The sequence below is a fragment of the Carassius auratus genome, unplaced genomic scaffold (assembly GCF_003368295.1).
Source record: "Carassius auratus strain Wakin unplaced genomic scaffold, ASM336829v1 scaf_tig00024173, whole genome shotgun sequence".
In the NCBI taxonomy this organism is placed as follows: Eukaryota; Metazoa; Chordata; class Actinopteri; order Cypriniformes; family Cyprinidae; genus Carassius; species Carassius auratus.
In genome coordinates this window covers 78,991-101,805 of record NW_020525323.1, presented here as the reverse complement: position 1 = coordinate 101,805, position 22,815 = coordinate 78,991, and the positions used below count along the sequence as shown (strand labels likewise).

The 22,815-nt window shown below is 38.3% G+C and overlaps 1 protein-coding gene across 1 annotated transcript; it reads right to left on the bottom strand.

Annotated features, from left to right (window-relative positions):
* On the bottom strand, nucleotides 1–3,708 carry actb2 (actin, beta 2). The gene is made up of 6 exons (XM_026250370.1): nucleotides 3,567–3,708; nucleotides 2,151–2,280; nucleotides 1,806–2,045; nucleotides 1,065–1,503; nucleotides 779–960; nucleotides 1–683 (listed from the first exon to the last, which is right to left on the bottom strand). Exons 2-6 carry the CDS (start codon nucleotides 2,271–2,273, stop codon nucleotides 540–542), a joined length of 1,128 nt encoding a protein of 375 aa, XP_026106155.1. The 5' UTR covers nucleotides 2,274–2,280; nucleotides 3,567–3,708; the 3' UTR covers nucleotides 1–539.
* Between the last annotated feature and the right edge of the window lie 19,107 nt (nucleotides 3,709–22,815).

Sequence of the window (22,815 nt, the reverse complement as noted above, 5' to 3'; positions counted from 1 at the left end):
TTGATGTCTTACATGTGCACTTTTATTGGAATTGAATTAGTCAGTGTACAGGTTGGCCCCACCAAGTGTCTGGCACCGCCACGTTCCACACAGCTTTTACAATATGCCCAGGGGGAATGGAAACCTTTACATCTTGAATGGTAAAGCTTCGTTTTTTTGGAACAAAAGAAAAAAAAAAAAAAAACCCAAGATTTTAAGGCTGAAAGTACAAAAACCACACGTCGGCTTGTTACATAATTTACATACACTACAATGTTAAGTATGCTCCCAATTACTGGGCAGCCTTCATAGAGGCAAATAAGTTTCGGAACAATGCATTTAACAAACATTTGGAATGACTAAAGAAAACAAAAAACATTGAGTCCTCAGATGCATTGTAGAACTTCGGGGATGCTTATTTGCCAAAAAACATTGCCGTCACCTTCACCGTTCCAGTTTTTAGATCCTGAGTCAAGCGCCAAAATAACAAGCCATGCCAATGTTGTCGTTTGAAGTTTTTCTCTGCGCAGTTGAGTCGGCGTGAAGTGGTAACAGTCCGTTTAGAAGCATTTACGGTGGACGATGGATGGTCCAGACTCATCATACTCCTGCTTGCTAATCCACATCTGCTGGAAGGTGGACAGGGAGGCCAGGATGGACCCTCCGATCCAGACAGAGTATTTACGCTCAGGTGGGGCAATAATCTGTGAGGAGATGAACAATTAGTAAGATGCAGAGGTGCCACACATGTGGAGACACAAACTGATGAGAGGAAGTCCTAAATCAGAGCCTAGCTCACCTTGATTTTCATTGTGCTGGGGGCCAGGGATGTGATTTCCTTCTGCATCCTATCAGCAATGCCAGGGTACATGGTGGTACCTCCAGACAATACAGTGTTGGCATACAGGTCCTTACGGATGTCGACGTCACACTTCATGATGGAGTTGAAGGTGGTCTCATGGATACCGCAAGACTCCATACCTGCAGAAGGAAGATGAATGGTTACCCAAAGTTCTTCATATCTCCTCCAACTCAAATCTAGAAGTACACACACAGAACAGGGTAATGTTTAATAGGACACCTACCCAAGAAGGATGGCTGGAACAGGGCCTCTGGGCACCTGAACCTCTCATTGCCAATGGTGATGACCTGTCCGTCAGGCAGCTCATAGCTCTTCTCCAGGGAGGAGGAGGAAGCAGCAGTGCCCATCTCCTGCTCGAAGTCAAGAGCCACATAGCAGAGCTTCTCCTTGATGTCACGGACAATTTCCCTCTCGGCTGTGGTGGTGAAGCTGTAGCCTCTCTCGGTCAGGATCTTCATGAGGTAGTCTGTCAGGTCACGGCCAGCCAAGTCCAGACGGAGGATGGCATGGGGCAGGGCGTAACCCTCGTAGATGGGCACAGTGTGGGTGACACCATCACCAGAGTCCATCACGATACCAGTGGTACGACCAGAGGCATACAGGGACAGCACAGCTTGGATGGCAACGTACATGGCAGGGGTGTTGAAGGTCTCGAACATGATCTGGAAAGAGAGGGTTTAAGAGGTTAACTTTATGCCAAACACCGCTACAGCACACCATCCACACATCCATGCAGAGGTTAGTTGGAAATCTGGAGTAAAGAAACAAGTGCAGAAATACGAGAGTGTGACAAAACTGCAAAAACAAGCAGGCAGAATAGATAACCTGCTGCTTCCAGCAAAAGAGGAGAAACTCAGGAGCTCAGAGGACACAAAGCCTGGAGGAAGTGAGTGAATGGAGAACTTAATGAGGTCACAGGACAGACTACAGACTTCAAAGCACCGCTTGATGGCCAAAAACCAACCTGTGTCATCTTTTCCCTGTTGGCCTTGGGGTTCAGGGGGGCCTCTGTGAGCAGGACGGGGTGCTCCTCTGGGGCAACACGCAGCTCGTTGTAGAAGGTGTGATGCCAGATCTTCTCCATATCATCCCAGTTGGTGACAATACCGTGCTCGATGGGGTACTTCAGGGTCAGGATACCTCTCTTGCTCTGAGCCTCATCACCAACGTAGCTGTCCTTCTGTCCCATACCAACCATGACACCCTAGAACAAGACAAGAGTGTTAACATTAGATAAGAGGTCAAGTAACTAGTAAGTAAAAATAACTCCCATTATTAAGCAGCCTGAAATCAATCCTCCGTTTCTCACCTGATGTCTGGGGCGACCCACGATGGATGGGAAGACAGCACGGGGAGCATCATCTCCAGCGAATCCGGCTTTGCACATACCGGATCCGTTGTCAACAACCAGTGCGGCAATTTCATCATCCATGGCTGAACTGCAAAAGAATGAGAAGCCCTGTTTAGAAGTGCACAGCTGCCATACAGGAGTTTTTCAGTGAGCATGTGACCATGGAGTTAACTTCCTGTTTCGTGCTGCATTCTACAGTCTGACCGCTAGTTGGTGCTAGAGTCAATGCGCGCCGCAGATATGCCAGACAAAGGAAGTCCCTCCGCATTCTCTCATTGCCATAAAAGGCAATGGTTTGAGCCGCTTTGCGGCTGCCGGCGGTGTGGCACTGAGCCAGAGTCGTAGGGTTCAGAAAAAAGGAACAGATTTCGACATTCATCACGCCAGGGCCACTCCCTAAATTCTACACAAATGAAGGTTCACATCCTCTTCGATCCTCGCCTGGTATCAGTTACACAACCGAGATTCGACGGGTGTCTGCCCAAAATGAGTGCGTCACAGATCTGCAGTCACTTCAATGACTCCTCAGCAGAGGACTTCAAACTAAAGCACGATCTTCCTCAAGACCATTCAGTTTATATAATACAGTCTATCTGCTTACCCCGACACGACTATAACCATTTAAAAATGACAAGAATACTTCGGTTATTGAAACTGAATAACGTAACTCCACGTTTAAAGCTTTAATAGTTAAAGTAGTTGAATAGTCCAATTCAGCCTTACTGGCAGACTGAAGGGCTGAATTACGATATAACGTTATATATATAAAAAAAGGCCATTTGCACTAAAAGTGTCAGACGCGCTGAAAGGGAGCTAATAGACGTGTCTTTGATCACTTAAATATCAAGAGAGATTATATTGGTTTCATCAGGTTAAGCGCGGCAGGTTAGCCGGCTAACGTTAGCTGAAGTAGGGCACACCCTGCTGCAGCACTCCCTGCACAAAGAGCTTCACATGCCGGCTGTCCATCATCAAGTGTGCGACATGCCTCGCCAACACCTTTAAAACTGTACAGTCATTTATAACCGTTAAAAGTCACATATCCAGGGCACATCTTGAGATTAAAATGGTTTAAAACTTATTTCACACCGGACCATTCAACGTCGTGCCTACAACTGGTGCCGTCATTTCCACCTGACATATCCACTTAAGTTACATACAGTTAAAATAACAGCAGACGAGAGGTATAACGATTACCACATGTTAATACAGTATAACAAATTTGAGCAGAGTTTGTAACGTTAACATTAACGTTACTTGACGTAAACCGCAAAACGACCAGTAAATTAAGTGAGCCTAATAGCTCAATCTAATTAAACATCTGAATTAAAATTAACGAATTAATATATTAAAAAAGCTTACAACTCGACTCACCTTAGGTTTGGGGGGGTTTTGTCGATTTAAGAGAATGGGTTACACAAGCAGATGATATTCCGCACTAGCTGCGTGTGGAGGAGCTCAAAGTGACGCTGAGGAGCTGGGCGCGCTCTTTTATATGACGCCAGATTCCCGGCTCTAGCCATAAAAGGTAAACTTTCGGAGCTCTGCGCTCTGATTGGTCCAGTGTCACACACCCGGCTGTCGCGTGCACATTGCTACACTTGCTTCTTACAAGCAACTTCAGAGTGAAAGAAAGGGAAGCTAGACTAACTGAAGAGCTGGGCCTAGGGGATTTTGATCAAAATTCGCCTTTTTGTTTGCGATTTTTAATACATTGCTTTCCGTATTCACGTGTTTTGTTGTGATACCGCCAGTAAGGCTTTTTTCAGTCTTTCCCAAAGTCTAGTAACGTTATTGGTCATAGTGATGGACACCTCCTTGATTCTGTGTTGTGTTTACAGTCTAACACAGCAGCAGCTCTGTAGGTCATTTACTTATTGTATTCACAATAATAGCATAATACTTATGTCTGGTTAGCTACCAAGTGCTTCCCTACGCTAAATAGGACTAACGCTATTTTAAATTGAAACGAGGATAACAACAAAGTGACATGATTAGCAGAGACGCAACTAACTTAGCTGGTCTGAGTTTATTAGGTAATGTTTTCAGTGAAAGTGCAGTGAAACCGGGAATGAATCAGCCTTGCATTCCTGTAATTGTGAGCTGCCTTCGCAAAATTCACAGAAATAATATTTCTATGTGCTTAGGTGTGTGCATGTTACGTGATAAAGGTGATAAAGATATAGTGATGTTAGTTGTTGAGGGCTGTATGTGGGCCTAACCCAGGTTTATATTAGACATAACTTTTACTGTTAGCATTCATGTCTTGGTCTTGACCATTGAAATTATGTAGATGTTTCAAGGCAAGGCTGGTCTCTCATTCAAAAAAATATTACACATTATTGATATCCATACAGACAAATTAACATTGACTTATTCGGCTGAAGAGATATACGATATTAATAAAATCTTAAAAACATTTTTATTTATATAAGAAAACGTTCAATGTCAACTTCATTAAATAAATAAAAACATCTTGTATATTTCAGATGTTCCCACAGTTTGAAATAATAGATAAGACCGATAAGGCTGTTATTTAACAGCATTGATGTTGGGAAGATCCATGTTAATTTTTAACATGCACCTTGGGAGTAATGCACATGGCCTTCAATGGCAGTTATAAACAAAAACAGCTGATTATGTAAAAATGTCTTGCTGATATCACGGATAGTGTGGTTTGGTGGCTTATATGAATGTTTTTTTTGTTGTTGTTTCATCTTTAGTACATGTGCAAGATTTTTTAACTGGGCACTTTTGAAAGTTTTGGGCACTTTTCCTGTAAAATACATGAAATTAGTTTCTCTGAATTGAATCCTTAGATATCAAAAGTTGAGTATAATTATGGCTCAAACAGTGCTCAACAAACAAAATATTTGTATTACAATTCTAGCATCAAAAATTAAACCATGCATGACATTGAAAGATTTATTGAAATGATAGTTGCTGTATATAAGCCCAAAAGTAAAAAGGTCTAAAAGTATTTTACAGGACATATATTCACCACTATAGTCTATTCCTCCCATCCCCCAGCATTTTTATTTTTTCAAAGAATGCCAAATGTTCACCCCCCACCCCACGAACACACAAGTTGCCCTAAGATTAACAAATATTAACTTCTATAATATTAACTATACTAATATTAAATATTAACAATCTGTGATAAATGTGATGTGACTTGCATCTTCCAATGCAGTCAGTATTTTTATTTTGAACAACAATGCTTCTCTTTGTAACTTTTGTAGATTGGACTGGGGTCTTGTTACAGCAGATGTGCTTTTGTGAGTCCATAGTTCCCCTGAGGACCACCACCCTTCCTTGATAGCAGCCTGCCTTCCCCCACTTCAGCATTCCCATTCATCTCTAAATAAGGTACTGTCCTAATGATGTTCAGCTTTGCCCCGTGACATAAGACGTCCAGAGCAATAAAAATGATGTTGTGGGCTATCACCATTATAATGTCATTGTACTTGAGAGTGCTGGATTTCTTATCTTGTTTCTGATACCTAAGCAACACTTGCAACAAGATAAGAAACATAATTATGAAGTTCTGGGTGTGAGTTGTTTTTGTGAAATCTTTTGTGAAAATTTGTTGTCTGACTGATCATGTCTTCATGGACTGATCATGACCACGCTTTTAAGCGTTGAACAGAAACCCTCTTCATCTTGAAAACAAGCATTGAAGCACAGCAGAAGGCCACAATTTGACCCCCACAAATAGCAGAAGGACCACTGATTGATTTTAGATTCACTTATACTTTGTTGTTTGATGGTGTGTAAAGCCAGATACTCAAGCTAGAAAGGAAGTCACACAATGCCAGCTGGCCTCTTAGTCTAGAGATTGGATTATCTCCACAATTTATGACCCAAATGGATCCATATGTACTCGTCCATCTCCTTATATGCATGAAAACAAATTAGATACTTTTCTGAGTCAAGTATTATGCAGTAATGGTTGTTTTGAGATGCATTTATGGGGGTTTTACATTCAACCAAATAATGTTCCGAAGGGATTCTGAACTGAACTATTGAAATCTTTTGTGTTTTCGTTTATGCTGTCAAACCATATGCAACAGGATTTGATACTGACCAAGAAAAAAACACACTGTTCCTCATTTGTGTTCCTCAGCATAACAGTTGTGACTGTGTCCTTTCTTACCATACCAAAGCTTCACTTCCTCTTTGCTGTAATAATGGGTAGAGGACCACAGGTCCCATATATGGCTGTCTGCATGTGTATATGGTTGACAAACATAACTCTGCATAGTTGTTGAATCTGGTTTTTTTTTTTTGCCATTCATCATTTAGAGTGGGATAGGTCATCCAAAAACAATTCTGGTACTTTTAACTCTCATGTCAACCCAACCCTGTATAACTTATTTTGTGGAGGATTTTTTTGAAGAACAGTTTTTGTCCGTATAATGAAAGTAATTAGGGTTCAAAACAGTTATTCTGTGGTCAAAAATAGTTCTTCAAAACATTTAGACAAAAAAAAGTCTTCAGAAAGTCTCCTGTTTTCCACAGAAGGAATGAAGTCATACGGGATTTTCAATTATTGGGTTAACTATCCTTTTGATTCTGCATATGTATCGACAACTTCTGGTAATATTTACACTGTTGAAAAAAATGCCATCGTTTTTACGAAATAATTTTGGCTGCTTTATGTGCCAGAATAACTTTGTAAAAAATACAAAAAAACTCATTTACAAAAAAAAAAAACCTGTAAATTATACAGTATAAAACTGTAATTTACAAACAAGAAATGTTGAATGTAAACCAGTAAATTTCTCCTGCTACTGAAATCTGTTTCGTACCCTTAACATATACTGACAACCACCATAATAATGCAGGTGGTAAAAGAGAAAGCCATGTGAAAAACCGAAGTCCATCACTAGAAGCTTTTCCACAAGCTTAAATATATATAATATATAGCAGGTAGACTGAGTCATTCACACAAACACAAAACACTGTCATGGTAACACACATGACACTTAAATAATGCAATAAACATTAAATGGATACTCCACTGTAACATAATGAAGCGACAAGAATACTTTTTGTACATAAAAAATAAATAAAATAACAGCTTTATTCAACAATTCAATTAAACAATTACACTGGCTGCATCCAGCTCATATTCTCCAAAATGGCGCTACGGTGATGTGGAGAGACACAGAGACGAATTGTTAAATAAAGTTGTTATTTTTATTTTATTCGTATACGAAAAGTATTCTTGTGGCTTTATAACGTTATGGTTGAACCACTGATGGCAGATGGACTATGTCTTTCATCCTTTTCTTGACCTTGACAGTTTAAGTTACTTGATAGTTAATGGGACAGTCACAAGCCTCCCGGTTTTCAGCCAAAATAACTTACATTGTGTTAAGAAGACCGAAGCTTTTACGGGCTTGGAAAGACATTGGGGGTAAGTTATTAATGCCAAAATTTTTATTTTGGGGTGGAGTATCCCTTTAAGCAAACAGAAGATGTAATTTAAAACCCAAATGTACAGAACTGATAACAAAAACTATTGGGAAATGTGATTATTTAAACAAAATACTTTCAAATGTGGAGTCATGCAGGGAATTCTGGGAATATAAGTTTACAGATTTTGACTGTAAATTATGCATTGGTTTGTTCTTCTATACTTCTAAAAATTGTATCATTAACAGTGTTGTACTGTAAAATTACATGAAATGTCTGGTTAGATCTTTTACACTTTTTGGTTGTTTATCGTACGGGAACTTACTTTTAACCTATTATACGTTTTTTCTGTAGCGTTTTTACAATATTTTACAGTTATAATTACACAATTTTTGCACTCTCTTTAAAAAAAAAAGTTGCACTCACTGTAGTGATGTAAAAATCTAATAATTTTAATGGCTTGGATCTTTGAATCTCGATCAGGAAGATATACAAAACTTTATTCAAGTCATTTTGTTTATTTGAGCTATTTGAGTTGACCAAATTACCTGATGTCTATGTCAGTATGTCCTTTTGTGCAAGCGTTCATCATATTAAAAAAAAAAATTATGACAATAAAGCCAAAGACAAATCATGAGAAATGATTGATGACTATGTGACCACTCAACTGGGACTTTGTTGTTTTATCACTTGACAGCCACATACACCGTGTGAAGTAAACAGAATTAATTAGTTCACCTGAGGCATTTTGTTCATGAACGAAAGGATGTTAAGCATGGGTGGTCACAAAAAAAAGAACAAATCACTCTTGAGTAATAAAATAATCATCCATGATTGACACACCACCCCAACTTTGACTACTGCTAATGGGCTATTAATGAGATTAAAAATGTTTCTGATTCCCTGTTATTGAGATATACATAACTTATATTGATAGAATTTCTTCAGAGATTGTATAAAATGCCTATTTACCATATTAAACCCATACATTATCAATGCATGCTTATGTTCAGTTGACTTACTGGAATGCAGGATTAATGCATTTGGTTCCACTACTGTATTGCCTGCAATTTTCCTTTCCAAATGCATTGGGATTTACCCAGAGCCGTAGGGGCATGTGAGATGGTACTACCATATCGGTCAGTTTCTAGCAATTTCTGCTTTTCGACCAGGACCCAGGCCTGCTAATCTACCCTCCACCATCTGTCTGCTCGTGAGAGGAGGGCTGAGCTGGGATTGGCCCTGGAATGAGACAGACATGCACTCCAGACTCAGTCAGCCTTAAACCAGCATGGGAGAGATTACTGTGCCAAGCAGCATCGCCTGAGCCTGCTACAGGAAGTTGAGTAATGCTAGCAGAAACGAGATCCTGCATCATAATAGAATTTTACATATCACAGAGCGGTTTCGACATAGCATACACTTAATGCAAGATTGAAATGATCCTTTCAGCTCACGAAGGCTCTGGTTTTCTTAGAAGAAATTGCCAGATTAGTGTCTGCAAATCATGCCAGTCATGTTGACTACACTGGAACCTTTATCTAATTATTTTAATGAAAGCCTGCTGTCATTTTGTCACTACCCTATTCATCAGACCATTTATTCTTAAGAGTTTCGTATCAATGTCTCTTGTTCATTAAATATCTACCATTCCAATCCTGAGTAGGGTTGGGAACCGAGAACCGGTTCTTATTCAAAACCGGTTTTATTTTTTGAAAAGAACCGGAACCGTGAGCAATTTCTAAGTTTCGGTTTCGAGAACGGTTCTGGTGCGACACGTGACCAAGCGCTGTGAGTAGCCATGCGCCGGTGTTCTGGCGATTCGGCTTTTCCCGTAAAGGATGTCACAAACCGTATAAAAGAAACGTTTAATTACTGAACATATTGTTCCCAATGACGCGCTGCATTATGTCTTTATCTGTCGAATACATTTCCCCGACTGTACGTGCACTCGCGGCTTTGATAACGTTTTGCGTTTTTTCTGACTGTACATGTTCCTGCAGCGCACAGCGTCGGCCGCCACTAAATTACATTATATTTATCCCATATTGTCATTAATATACATACTGACTTCAACTAGGACCACTAAATGTAATGCAAGTATGAGGGATAGATTATTTAGTGTATAGGTCATTTCAAGAGTGATAAACAAAGTGATAGAAAATATTTATTTTCTGACTGCATTATTATTTGTTACATAGGGGCTTCATGGAGAGTGTGTATATGCATGGTTATAAGTATTACAGTTTATATTTCATTAATTTAGGGAAATGAACAAGTGCCTTAAACCTCAAGGGACAATTTGGCCAACCAGTTAATTCCTGCTTGAAAAGCAAAATGTTATTGATAGTGTAAAAGACATCAACTTTAAAGCACATGCTGATTGATGAACTAGCATTACTCAACATTACTTACTACCTTCCAGCAACACTACATTCAATGAAGGTAAAATAGTAAAAAAACATAGTAGTTAATTTAAATGGAACCAGGATCGGAACCTGAAAATTTGTATACGGTAATATATGTTGAATTTTGACATTGCCAATTTTTTTATTTATTGTAAGTAATAAACAGTACTGAGCTTTGATTAGTTGAGTGTTGTGCATTTTTTCTTACCACTATTTTTTTAATAGTTGTTTAATGATTTTAATGGAATCGAAACCGGAACCGGAACCGGAACTGCTGAGTGGAACCGGAAATTTTCCAACAATTCCCAACCCTAATCCTGAATGTTGTCTACATGAAACTGATTAGGTGTGGCACTCTCAACATCTTTGGCTAGACTGAGTGAGTTGTACCAATGTCCAGATCCAGCATTAATATTGGCAGAGACTCATGTTTGGGTCATCAGTGCACAAAACATACATTCTAACTTTCAGTCTAACCAATAGCTGAGCACTGATCTACTTAACTACTAAACAATTGTCATTCAGCAGATTCAGATAAGACCCAGTCAAGTAAATATGCTCAATGAAATGTAGCTCCTTCCTTAAAAGATTCAAATTCCACAGCATGAAAACCGAAGGCCATTGTTAGTTGCCAAATAAGGGAATGACCTACCAATGTCTTAGAGGAAGTTAATTTTTAAGGGATGTCACTTCTTCTGCAAGTTTGCACAGGAAATCACATTCAAATATTCTGGTGTGGGGAGAGTGTAGCCTACTCAGGAATGTACAGCTGAGTAGAGAATACTTACTGTTCAATGTGCAATGCACACCTCACTCTCACTGTGTAAAAGACAACATTGGAGCACACAAACTGTTTTTTTATTATTACTTCGTAAACAGCTCATATGGTTGCTTTATTACTTTAAGCAGAATTGGTCAAGAGCCTATTAAGATCATGTTAATTGTCTAATTGCATTGTCTAATTTTAAAAAAGAAAATAATGCAATTCCCTCCACCAGAACGCATTTAATTGTTTATTTGTTTTGTATATGCATCTCTTTTCATCACTCATTAATATAATGCTGGAGAAAAACAACATAACATTGTGTTTAAAATATGAGCAATCGAAAGGAAAACCATAGTAAGGTTTTCTGATGACTGTTCTGTTTGTAACCTTTTGCCACAATCCTTGCAAGTCTTTAACCTAAGTTCAGTGACTTGAAATGCACTGACTCTGCGCTGTTAAAGAAATAAACAAGTCCTTTCTTGTATAGCAATTTTGGAGCTCTTGGCACAGGTGTGGTGCAAAGCTCAGAATAATAGCAAGTGGAAAGAGTAGCTTTCAATATATGTACAATATTTTTCATGTAATGTACATTTAACAGCATAAAATAATTTACAATTATGTTTTTGTAAAAGTCAAATATTTTCATACACAAGCCTGTAAAACTTTGACATTTGAGTATGATAGGAACCCTTGACATCACCAGATAATGTGAAGAATTTTGATGCCGAGAGATAAGATACAATATAACAGCATTTTTCCTCCAACTTTGTCCGCAGAAGGATTCTTCATATTTATTTTCTCAAGGGCTTTTACTGTAGACGGTTTGTGCACTTTGGCTGTGTTAGGCCTCGCCCTCTGGTCGATGTAACAGTAACCGCCATAAAAGGAAATCTTTAAGTGTGTCACATGGTAACAATGTCAAGAATTCAAGGCCCTTGTCACATGGGACTTTCTCATGGAAATCAGATTGAAACTTTAGGTCTAATGAATGAAGCAGCACTTGGTCAGAGATGCTGGGGAATTTTAATTTAACAAAGAAGTTTTCACTTTTGGTTTGCTGCATATTTGAGTATTTTATGCAAATTCACCCTTCACAATATACAGACATGTTTCTGATATTTGTTTGTAGTATTTTCTTTAGGTTACAGTTGGATTTCTGTTTTGTTTATTTGAGTTAAAGCAACAGTGTTCCTCATTCATTTCTTTAGTGAAAAACTGAAGGTTTGCCTCTGAATCTGCCTCACTATGAGTAAGAAGGAAGTGGTTTTAAATAATGACAGCGAGGTCATATCCATATATAGTCAGCCTTGGCAGGGCAACGATTACTGATGATGTCTCAACTTTAGATAGCTGATTTCATCTCTCTGTTTTTTGCCATGTTCTCTCAACATCATTCGCTCACATTGCACTTTCACACTCTAACGTGACAATTCATTATTCCAGATATACAATCAACTGTCTCTTGCTCTTTTTAAAAATCTCTTTCACTTTTAATCTACCGCTCCCAAACAAGCACACATTCTCATACTAGTACTGTCACTCTCATGCTCGGCCCCTCCTTACACTGTTTAGACAGCAAACAATTATGAGTAGAGAGCTGGTGGGCGGGGCTTAGCTTTATCTTCAACTTTTCAGCCTCCATATATGGAGAGGACTAGCAGGTAGTGATTGCCAAACTTAGTCATCAAAGCATGCGTCTCATTCATTGCACTCTCGGCTTGTGTTTTGCTTTTGCTCTGAAGATATGCGACTCTTTCCTTGTAAGCTCTGACTTCTTTCTGATTTCCCTTTTCTCTACTAAATTCCATAACATGTGCTAAGTGATTTTCAGCGGCTAAGATCTTTAAAGGAGTTTCGGGGTCACTTCCTTCTGCTGAATTTTTGAGAGAAAATGGCATTGTGCTGTAGCAGAAGAACCATATATCTTTGAATTGACTTGTGGATGTGGCCACAGCAACTTTTATCTTTGGTTTACGAGGTGCTAAATTATTCTCAGCAGATTGTTATTTGTTGATTATTGATAACCAGTGTAATGTTTAAGATTGAGGGACACAAAAGATTTCCCCCTCCCTTTGGCTGAGAAAACAAAAGCGAGTGACCACATTTGTCAATAAACATCCAGTCTGATTTATGTTTAGGTCTCATTGTGTTCACTCCTCAGTGCCACAACTGTTCTTTAGAGAGGAAAATTATAGACCGTGCCCATGACTCTTGACTCAAAAGTTTTGTTAGGGTGGGTATGGTTGAGCCCATATGCATGGTAATCATCAACTTGACATTGTGGGATGAAACAGTGGTTTTTGAGTGAATGCTTGCCCATGTCAAAGTCTGCTCTCATGGAGCCACAGCAAGACGTTCCCTGAGCGCCACTAGAATTACCTGCAGCTCTTATGTAACTAAACCTTATTGGCTCATGGAAAGCTGACCCTGATGACCCTGTTATTAAGAGTTAAGCCATTGTATCAGTCAACAGCCACTCACATGTGCATTAACTATTCAATGTATGTGAGCAAAGTGCACACAATTTAGAAACATCTTGGGAAATGTATATTTTAACCTTATAAGTGTTTTATTAAAAGAAAAATACCTTCATGAATCCAAGATCTTTGTTTTGAAGGTCCCCAAATGCTGTTTAAGGTGACTAAACTGTGTTTAAAAACAGATTGAATATGGGGACTGTAGTTCACGACATTGCTCAGTGCAGGCGTTCCCAACATACAGAATGTAGGTCAGGAATAACATCCCCCTTTCCGAATGTTACATAATGCTCGTTTTGCACAGCTGGAAGACTCGGGCCTGTTAACCATGCAATGAGGCAGCAAAGTGAACATAAAGGCTGCTCATATTTAGAAAGCTTTAAAAACTTGTAATTCAGGAATCACTCATTCAAGTGGGGAATTAGCATTTTAAGCCAACTCATTTATGCACATCATTCAGGATTTAATGCCGTTAATTATTCACATTCAGACTTTTTTACTATTTAAGCTGAATCTTCCATATTGTGACCTACTTTTTGCATCCAGCTTTTCACACGCCTTCTCTTGTAAGCATAGGATCTTTCCTCTTTCCAGTGCATGAACAATTCAACAAGGGGGAGGCACGCCTGTTTTTTGGGGCTCTGCTGTTTTATGGGGTATTGAAATTGAGATGCTTATTATTCTGGCTGGCCCTATGCCTGGCCTCTCTCTCTTTGAGCTCCACCTGTGAACTGGGAAGCCTCTCCACCCTGGTCCCCTCTCTTTCAGCAGCACTTCATTCTCTCCCTCCCTCCCTCCCTAAAAACACAGCCAAGCCAACTGCCGCAGGCAACAGAGGGTCAGTCAGAGGCCTTTAAGGGTACTGTGACTGCAGGAATAATCTTGAAAAGCCATGGAGAAAGCTTTTTCTTTCTTACAGGCCGAGTCTGGGAGGGTCTGTCTTCATACAGTGTGTGCCCATCTCACCACCACTCTTTATGTATGACTGACTGGCTGATGCTCTGTTTACTGGATGAGGCCTGACGTCACTTCACCTGCTTTTGTGTCTAAATATTGCTGCCTGCTAGAAAGAAAAAAGAGCACTCTGGAAAACGATTGTAATGTAGTCTAGATGGAGGTAATGAATGTTTAAATGGAATATTCATTTGCAAGGTCAAGTAAAGTCAGAGTTTTCTTATAGAATACTGATGAACAAACATAATTTGTTTACAAAGAAATGGTCTGATAAGTTTGTAAATGCAGTGGCGGTTTATCTCTAGATGTTTATAGAAATAGTTATGTACATTTCACTTAGATTTTGATGTACATTGATTTTCTAGGTGTAATTCAGACTTGAATCTCCATTTGGATTGCTGAAGTCTGTTCCTTCTTATTTCTAGAAAACACTTGATTCAATCTAACTGTGTTTTGGCATTTTTGACCATAGTGGTTTTCAGCCACTGTTTCACTCCTTCAGCCCCTTAAACAGGGTGGCTATTTACCCCAAATACTGTCATTCCACTTGTTACAGAAAAATGTGATGCTTTCAGAATCATCAAAATAATTACATATTAGATTAAATGACTTCTAAATGTTTTGCAATTGAAGATTACAGATCAGATTACAGATCACAGGAAGATGGCAATGTACATTTACTACAAAAAATACAGCAAGTTATTTAAACTCTACTTTAGGAATAAATTTATGCATCAGGTGTGTTTTTGCTTATGGAAAAACCAAAACAGTCTTCTCTTCTAGTGATTAAAGCAGTTCACTATGCTAAAGTATCTTCTTCAATTGAATGCGAATCAGAGAAGTCTTTTTAGTCTAAATGCAATTCAAAAAATGGGATCATATCATGAATTGTTACTGTGTTATAGAATGTGTTTGGTAGCGTGCTTGTTGATAAACAAAGACAATTTGACACATTCTGACAGGAAAAGAGGGATGAAGAAGGAAACAGGGTGAAGTGAATAAGAAAGGAAGCAAGGGGAATCCAGAGTCTGCTTCAGGTCTGTGACAGCTATGCCCTAAAAAGGAAATGCAGTCTGTGGGCATGATGGGAGGGGCATCCAAGTAAAGAGAGAGGCAGAAGCACAGGCCAGGTAAAGACAGACAGGTCTACCTCTTTTGGAGAAATCAGTTCCAACCAATTAGCTGCCGCCTTGTTTTACTTTATGACTGTGTAAATGAAGCTGGGGAAAGCCACAAGAATCCCCTGATCTAGTTAGCTGTCCCGTTGACCATTGTGTTTACTGCAGGTAAGCACTACCCTCGTCCCACCTTTGCCTTTAATTCATGCTGCAATGCCTAAAAAGGCAATTGAAGGTTGACAGCGGGGATTGGCTAAACACGTCTGGAAATTTTTATCCTGTCTTTCCCTCTCTCTCTCTCTCTCTCTCTCTCTCTCTTCAATTTTCTGTCTCTGCTCCTCATTTCTTCTCTCTCAGTCTGTGTTCAAGGAGGCCAGAGTGGGGAAGCAGTCTACAGATATGATGAAAAATTAGTTTGAACAGCTACAGCCGCAGAACCATTATTGTGAACATTAATGCTCCCAAAAAGAGATGATGTTTCCATAATGGATAGAATATTTGTGTCAGGTGTTCTGCTCGAGGGAAGAGTTTGTTGAAATAACACATTTACCATATTCAAATATTGTTTTGTGTTTTCAGTGATTAATATCTGTTAGGTACAGGAATCGTTAAAGGGGAGCATTTCTTGTCAAGATAACAAGCAGATTTGCAACAGCAAATCACAAATGGAGTCAAGTGTAATCTCAGAAAATGTTAACCTAATTTCTCAACTCTGTGTTGAAATTTCATTTTAGCAGCAACAGACCTTTTCTTTCATATTGTGACATATGTAGTGGCTTGAAGGCCAAGACTTGGATCTATCCATCAGTTGATTTGAAGGAGACAGATCTTAATGTGTGCTCACAGTCAATTGTTAGAAAGGGTTTAAGCTGGCTTATTAATTGATGAATTTTGGTATAGGTCAAAAGAGAGAAGTCTGATCTTTAACTGGATGGTTATGAAATTCTGATTAAACATTATGAGCTTAAAAATATAATGTGCATGAATAAATTGTTAACAGCAATGTCAATTACATGCATTTAAAAAAAGAAGGTGAATTTCATAGCAGCTTTAATTACTTTAGCAAATAGATCAGTCTCATTGATGCTAAAACTTAAAATTGAGACATATTTGAATGTTTAAAACGTACAAATCACTACATATTTGTAGCAAAATTGATTTACGCATTTTTTATATCATTAATATATTTGTATCAATGCATTTTTATAATTTTATGTTTTTAATCTCCTTTTATATTTTTAATCTCCCACCCCAAACCTAAATCTACCCATTTTGTAGCGAATATGCATTTTTATAATTTTATCAATAAGCGTTTTAGATTTTAGACCCCTTAACCTACTCCCAAACCTAAACCTACCCATTTTATATCAAATATGCATTTTTATCATTTTATTAATAAGCAATTTAGATTTTCAGACTTCTTAACCTACCCTTTTTGTAGTCAATAAAAAAGGATATAAAACACAATTGACCGAAATATGCAGGAAAAAAAAATAATAATAATTTTGTAACAATATAGCATTAAAATATTTTTATAGTCTCTAATCCCACTCCTACCTCTAAACCTAAACATAACTGTTACTGTACAGAGTAAGGCTCATGCACACCAGGATGAATATTGCGCATGCTTATCACCAGCGTCTATTCGAGATGTTTTTTTTAATGCGTTTTGTGTGTTCATCCCCAAGCGATTTTCACTCCCGATGAGCAGAGTGAATGCCTATTCATTCCCTGACATTAGATGGCGCTTAAAGGAAAAGAAGAAATATCGAATCGAATCCTATTTGAGCTGCAATTCTTCTCCATGATTCAACTCCGTGTAATCTGGGTCTGTTACTCACAGATTCATGGATTCTGAAGATTCGGATTTCAGCACAAGAATAAAATTTTTCATTTCGTAATGTTGCATTTTTGGTGTATTTTTATAGATACCAGCAGCAATATCGCCCTGCAGCCCCAGACTGGTCACCCACTGAAGCTAAGCAGGGTTGAGCCTGGTCAGTACCTGGATGGGAGACCTCCTGGGAAATCTAGGCTTCTGTTAGAAGAGATGTTAGTGAGGCCAGCAGGGGGTGCTCACCCCGTGGTACGTGTGGGTCCTAATGTCCCAGTATATTGATGGGGACACTATAATGTCAACGATCACTGTTCTTCAGATGAGACATTAAACTGAGGTCCTGGCTTTCTGTAGTCATTAAAAATCCCAGAGAATGTCTTTCAAAAAGAGTATAGGTGTTACCTCGGTATCTGGGACAAATTTGCCCATTTGCCTCTGACCATCATGGCCTCATAACAATCCCCATATCTGCTGATTGGCTTCATCTCTCTCTTTCCTCCACCAGTAAGATGGTGAGTGGTAGGTGTTCTGGCACAATATTGCTGTCGTCACATCATCCAGATGGGTGCTGAACACAGGTGGTGGTTGAGGAGATACCCCCCTCACAATGTAGAGCACTTTGAGTGCTTAGAAAAGCACTATATAAATGTAATGAATTATTACTATTATTGTTATTTTATAGTTCTATTGTCAGTCACAGCATTTTGTGACCCATGGCAAACACAGTAAATGTTAAACAAGTGCAGAAATGTTATTTATTTTAGTTTTAAAGTGAAGTTTATGTAGGCCTATTCCTGGAAACGAGCTGGCAGCAGAAATCACACAACAAAACAAAATGTTATCATTTCACATTAAGTAAACATGTTAATTTAATAATGCAAATGAAAAAAAGTTAATTTTTAATACAACTAAAGAAAACTAATAATAAAATGAATGCCGTGATTTCAATATTCCTAAGGATTTGTTTTTAGTGGTCGTCAATATTTCAGTTTTGTACATTGTAGTTCCTGTAAAAACATAAGTAAATGAACATAAGTAAATGTTTTTAGAAACATGTTTCACATAAAATACATTATCATGAGATCACATTGAACTATTAGTCACAAATATTAGTCTTTCACCTTAGCAAATAATTATACTTATAACCATGTTCGAGGATGAGCAAAACTAAGTCAACAGTAGCATTTAAAAATGTCTGCTGCTGAATTTATAGTTTTTATAGACAATTTTCAAATTAGCTTTATTTGGTGTTTTGGAGCCTTACAGGACACCGAGATAATAGTTAAATTTTGTGCAGCTTGAGAAGATTTCTTCAGCGTCTTTCTTTCATCAGTCTAATCTGAAACTAAGAAAAAGGTTTAATGCTCGTAAATAGCACTGTTAAAAGTATGAACAGTTATTACTTTGATCCGACACAGCTTACTCAATTGAGTGTCTCAGCACTTTTTATTCCTGATGAGATATTATAGCAGCTGAAATCCTAGTAATAATTTTCAATGTCCCTAGTAAAGCACCTCTCTTGCTCACTTCATAAGCTGCACTCTGGCACTAGCACTTCTCCACAGATAGGTGGCAGACTTTTTTTTTTTTTCTTTTTTTTACTTCAAAGCATTTATTCCATGATTCATCCCAAAATGCCTGTTGCCCCAATCACAAACTCTCACATTTGACCTAAATTTCATAAAACATCAGTTTGTAAAGAAGAAGTCCTAAATATTGTTTCTCTGATGGGATGTGATAAGAACACAAATGGACTGGAGCCAAGTAGATGTGTGCCATGGCAAACAAATTGCTGTTTGACTAATGAATGAGAGAATGTGTGTTGTTTGGAGCTGTACAGATGGGCAGAGCTGAGGCAGGATCCCCGATCACAAAGACTTGGCTCAGCATGAGATGTGAGGGTGGTGCCTGCAGGCCCTTTTCCTCCACCAGCTTCAACCTACAAGCCTACAGCTGGCCTCTGGTCACCCCCACTGCTTTCTGATACATGGGTGGGCTTCACAAAGACATTGTGAGCTGGTTAATAGTTTTGGGACATCGTATAGGCTTGAATCACAAATATTTTGACATTTTATTCATATTTTCATTCACATTTTACAGTAAAATGTTTTTATTCTTCTTCTTCTTCTTTTTTTTTTTTGCTGCAATAGAATTTTGCAATGAAAAGGTTCTTCATTTGAAACATCAAGGCCAATAAATAACTTCTATTTTGAAGTGTGAATTCTGGGAAAGTTTCTGAGTAAACGATTAACTTTCCATGGAGAGAGTTTGCCAAAATGAGACAATGAACATGAACCTTGCAGACTGTACTCTCTCGATATTTGTGTGTAGGGGCATCTGTGCCAGATGTTAATGAAACATCACTCTGAACAGATGGTACGACGTGTCCCCACAAATAAAGAGTATGACACTTGATAAGAGTCTCCGACTGGCATCAGTGTCAATGATAATATCTTTTAATTCACAACAGTGTTAAAACAACACAATGTTGAAAATATACCTTAAATAAATGATGCATGTTTTTTTAAAAATACCATCTCCATGGAATCTCCGCTAGAGGTGCTATAATCTGGTTCTTAAATATTTAGTTTAATTTAACTTCTCACAACTGGGCCAATGTGTGTGGAGAAAGAGAGCAAACAGCTGGTTGTGAATGGTCAAAGGAGTCGGCCCCACATGAGAGCAGAAGTTCTTTGTTGTACCAGAGCATAGCATTAGCATATAAAATACCTTATTTACCCTGTGGAGACAGAGAGCTGAGTGAAGACAGAGGGGGAGGGAAGCCTGTGGAAATCTTGAGATGAGCACATGATATGTAAGCTTTCAGTTACACCTCAAATAGTCCTAATTTACAACATGAATGACAGACGATGCTATAGAGGGCTTAATATAAGAGAATTAACATGCAGTAATAACTTGCTGTAAATATATTTAAAGTACGCAAAACAAAAATTTTGTATGATTATCCAACAATAGTTTTATATATGTATTTACAGCTTTTTTATTCCAGGAAGTGTCACTCTAAACATATGAATGGCATTACACTAGATTACATAATCACATCAAATGGCATCTGAAATAAATGATTCTAGACCTTTCAAAAAATGATTTCATTTTCATAAACATATATCAATTGGTTATTCATTTGATATCTATAAAAGCATGAATTGTGGAATGTTTTGCTTGAAAAGTGTGCTTGTGCTTTCATAAATTCACTTGGTTTGATATTTTGATATTACATTTTTACATTTCTATGTGTGACCTATAGTGTCCAAATTCTTCTTGGGTCCCTTGTATTCAGACGTGTGGCCTGGCACTAGTTATTATATATGATGCAGTTAGACCTAAGGGTCAGTAGATGGCGCAGCAGAGCCCCAAACAGCCACGAAATCCACATGGTGCTGCACCCAAAAAGAGTATGGCAGCTAGTTCAGTCAGACATTGTGATTGCTGTGTAATTTATCGTCAATTATCGAGCTTAGCCTAATGTTTTTTTATATATATTTTTTCTTAATGATGACACATCATGCATGAACTAACTGTTAAAGGTTTTTGTTTGTGTTTCACTGATGGCCTGACCTTGAGCTCTGTCATTTAAGCAGCTGCAAGGACATGCATTCCACCTCCCCAGATCTTGTTCCCTATCCATCTGACACACTTTGCACATGAAGATCAATGGAGCCAAGGGCAGCATGTAAGGGGATCCAGGGCCAGGGAGGAGAGCAGATTTGTGTTTTATTTGTTCTGTGGCACAGGCCCGTTTGATGTGACCCTCTCCTGTTTCATTCATCCGGAAAATCTGCTGTGTGTGAGTGAAAACTGGGGGAGTGGGTCTCACTTGATACTCAGATATAATGAGGAACTGCCAGTCATGGATAAGGGACAGTTCTGCCCAAAAAAAATGTATTCTGTCATAATTTACTCACCCTAATGTCATTCTATTCTTTCTATCTTCTGTGGAACATAAACAAAGATATTTTGAGAAATGTCTACTTATTATTATTAAGTTAAGTCAATGGCAAACAAAACCTTAATTACCAGAATTCTTCAGAATAGGGAATATTTTATGTTCTGCAAAAGAAAGAAAGTCATGTAGGTTTGCAACAACATGAGGGGGAGTAGAATATTCTTTTTTTTTTTTTTAGGGTGAACAATGCCTTTAAGAAATAGCAGTAGCATATAACAATGAATGAAGAATTAAAAATAAGAAAATATATTAAAATGTTGGTATATGAGTACAGTTTCCTGTCAGGGTCATCTTACAGTAATAATTTCTGAAGATCTTGGTGATGATGTGTGTAATTTTACTGATCTTAATTTCATATGCATAAACTTCAACTTAGTAATTTTCTCCTAAAAGTGTAAACACTCTACTTTTATTTAGTTTGAGTGATTTTTGTTCAGCCCCCAACAGAGCAACTTTGACTCAATGTAAAGTGTGACTTTGCACCAGGTCATTTCCGCATTGTGATGTTAGTTTTGCATAAATCTCTCACCTTTTTTTTAACACATAAATATCACACCTTTTTTAGCACATAAATCTCACACTTTCACAGATCTCTGCACATTAAGTTTCCATATAAATAGCAAAACATAAAACGAGAAAGAAAATGAGTTTGGCGTCTCGGAAAGCATGGCAGTGCATTGCTTGTTTAGACATGACAGAGATATGACTGTAATCTAGTCTTTTGTAATTAACCTCCAGGCTTTCCTGTGTGCTCCTAATTACTCCGCATAAACAATGTGGGATCAGTGCTAATCTGAAAGAGCCTATTCAGAGGCTTTCATGTGGGGATTCTAATGGGGTCTGCAGGCGGGGGAGTGCATGCTGATCCAGAGGAGGTGGGGGGGGGGGGGGGTTCACAGGAGGCGACTGTTGACAGATCACCCACACCACTGGATTCAGATACCAGGGTTGAAGGCTTAAACTCAGCATCACATTAAACAGCCTGGTTCCACTCAGAAGCCATAACCACCAAACCCACAGCATAAACACAGGTCCTGCAAGTCTTAATGCACATATGTCGATGCAGACAATGCTTACAGTCTTTGATTAGATTATATTAGATTACAAGTACAGCCAATTAAATGCACTTCACATCCAACTAGAAGTATAAATTGTAGCAAATAAAAGATGCAAATACTGGACAAGTGTCATTATAGTGAAAGTGGTCCTTGCAAAAGATATGGTACAGAATGTCAAACTTAAGGTCTCTGCATTTTGAGAGCTTAGGGTTAGGGTAAAAACAAAGAAAGTTAATGATGTAAATGAATTAGAACTATTTCAGATTGTAATAAGCAAATGAGAGTCATTGATCACATGACTGTACAGAAGGTCAGATGTTCTTCCACTGAAGCTCAAGATGCACATGGTCATCAGGTTTCAGACAATCTTGCTTGGGTTCTGTTATCATGAAAACAAAAAAAGTGGCAAATTAGTAAAATGCAAAATAGAAGCATTTTCACCAGAGGGTCCAAATGTGTGGATCTCACTGTATCTAAGAACTGTGTGGTGAAACGAAATACTGTAGGCATGCCATTGTTTCCTCCTCACTTATCTATGGTAATGTTTACACTTCCAGCAGTTGCCTCATTATGTTTATTTGGACAGAGGATGATCACCTTATCTCTCACACCATGAG

What these genes read in the sequence shown, in the direction of transcription:
- actb2 (XM_026250370.1), bottom strand. Translation starts at nt 2,273, where the DNA reads ATGGATGATGAAATTGCCGCACTGGTTGTTGACAACGGATCCGGTATG. An exon ending in ACAGGGAAAAGATGACACAG is followed by an intron (nt 1,504 to 1,805) that starts GTTGGTTTTTGG and finishes CTCTCTTTCCAG; the next exon opens with ATCATGTTCGAGACCTTCAA. An exon ending in GTTCCAGCCATCCTTCTTGG is followed by an intron (nt 961 to 1,064) that starts GTAGGTGTCCTA and finishes TTCCTTCTGCAG; the next exon opens with GTATGGAGTCTTGCGGTATC.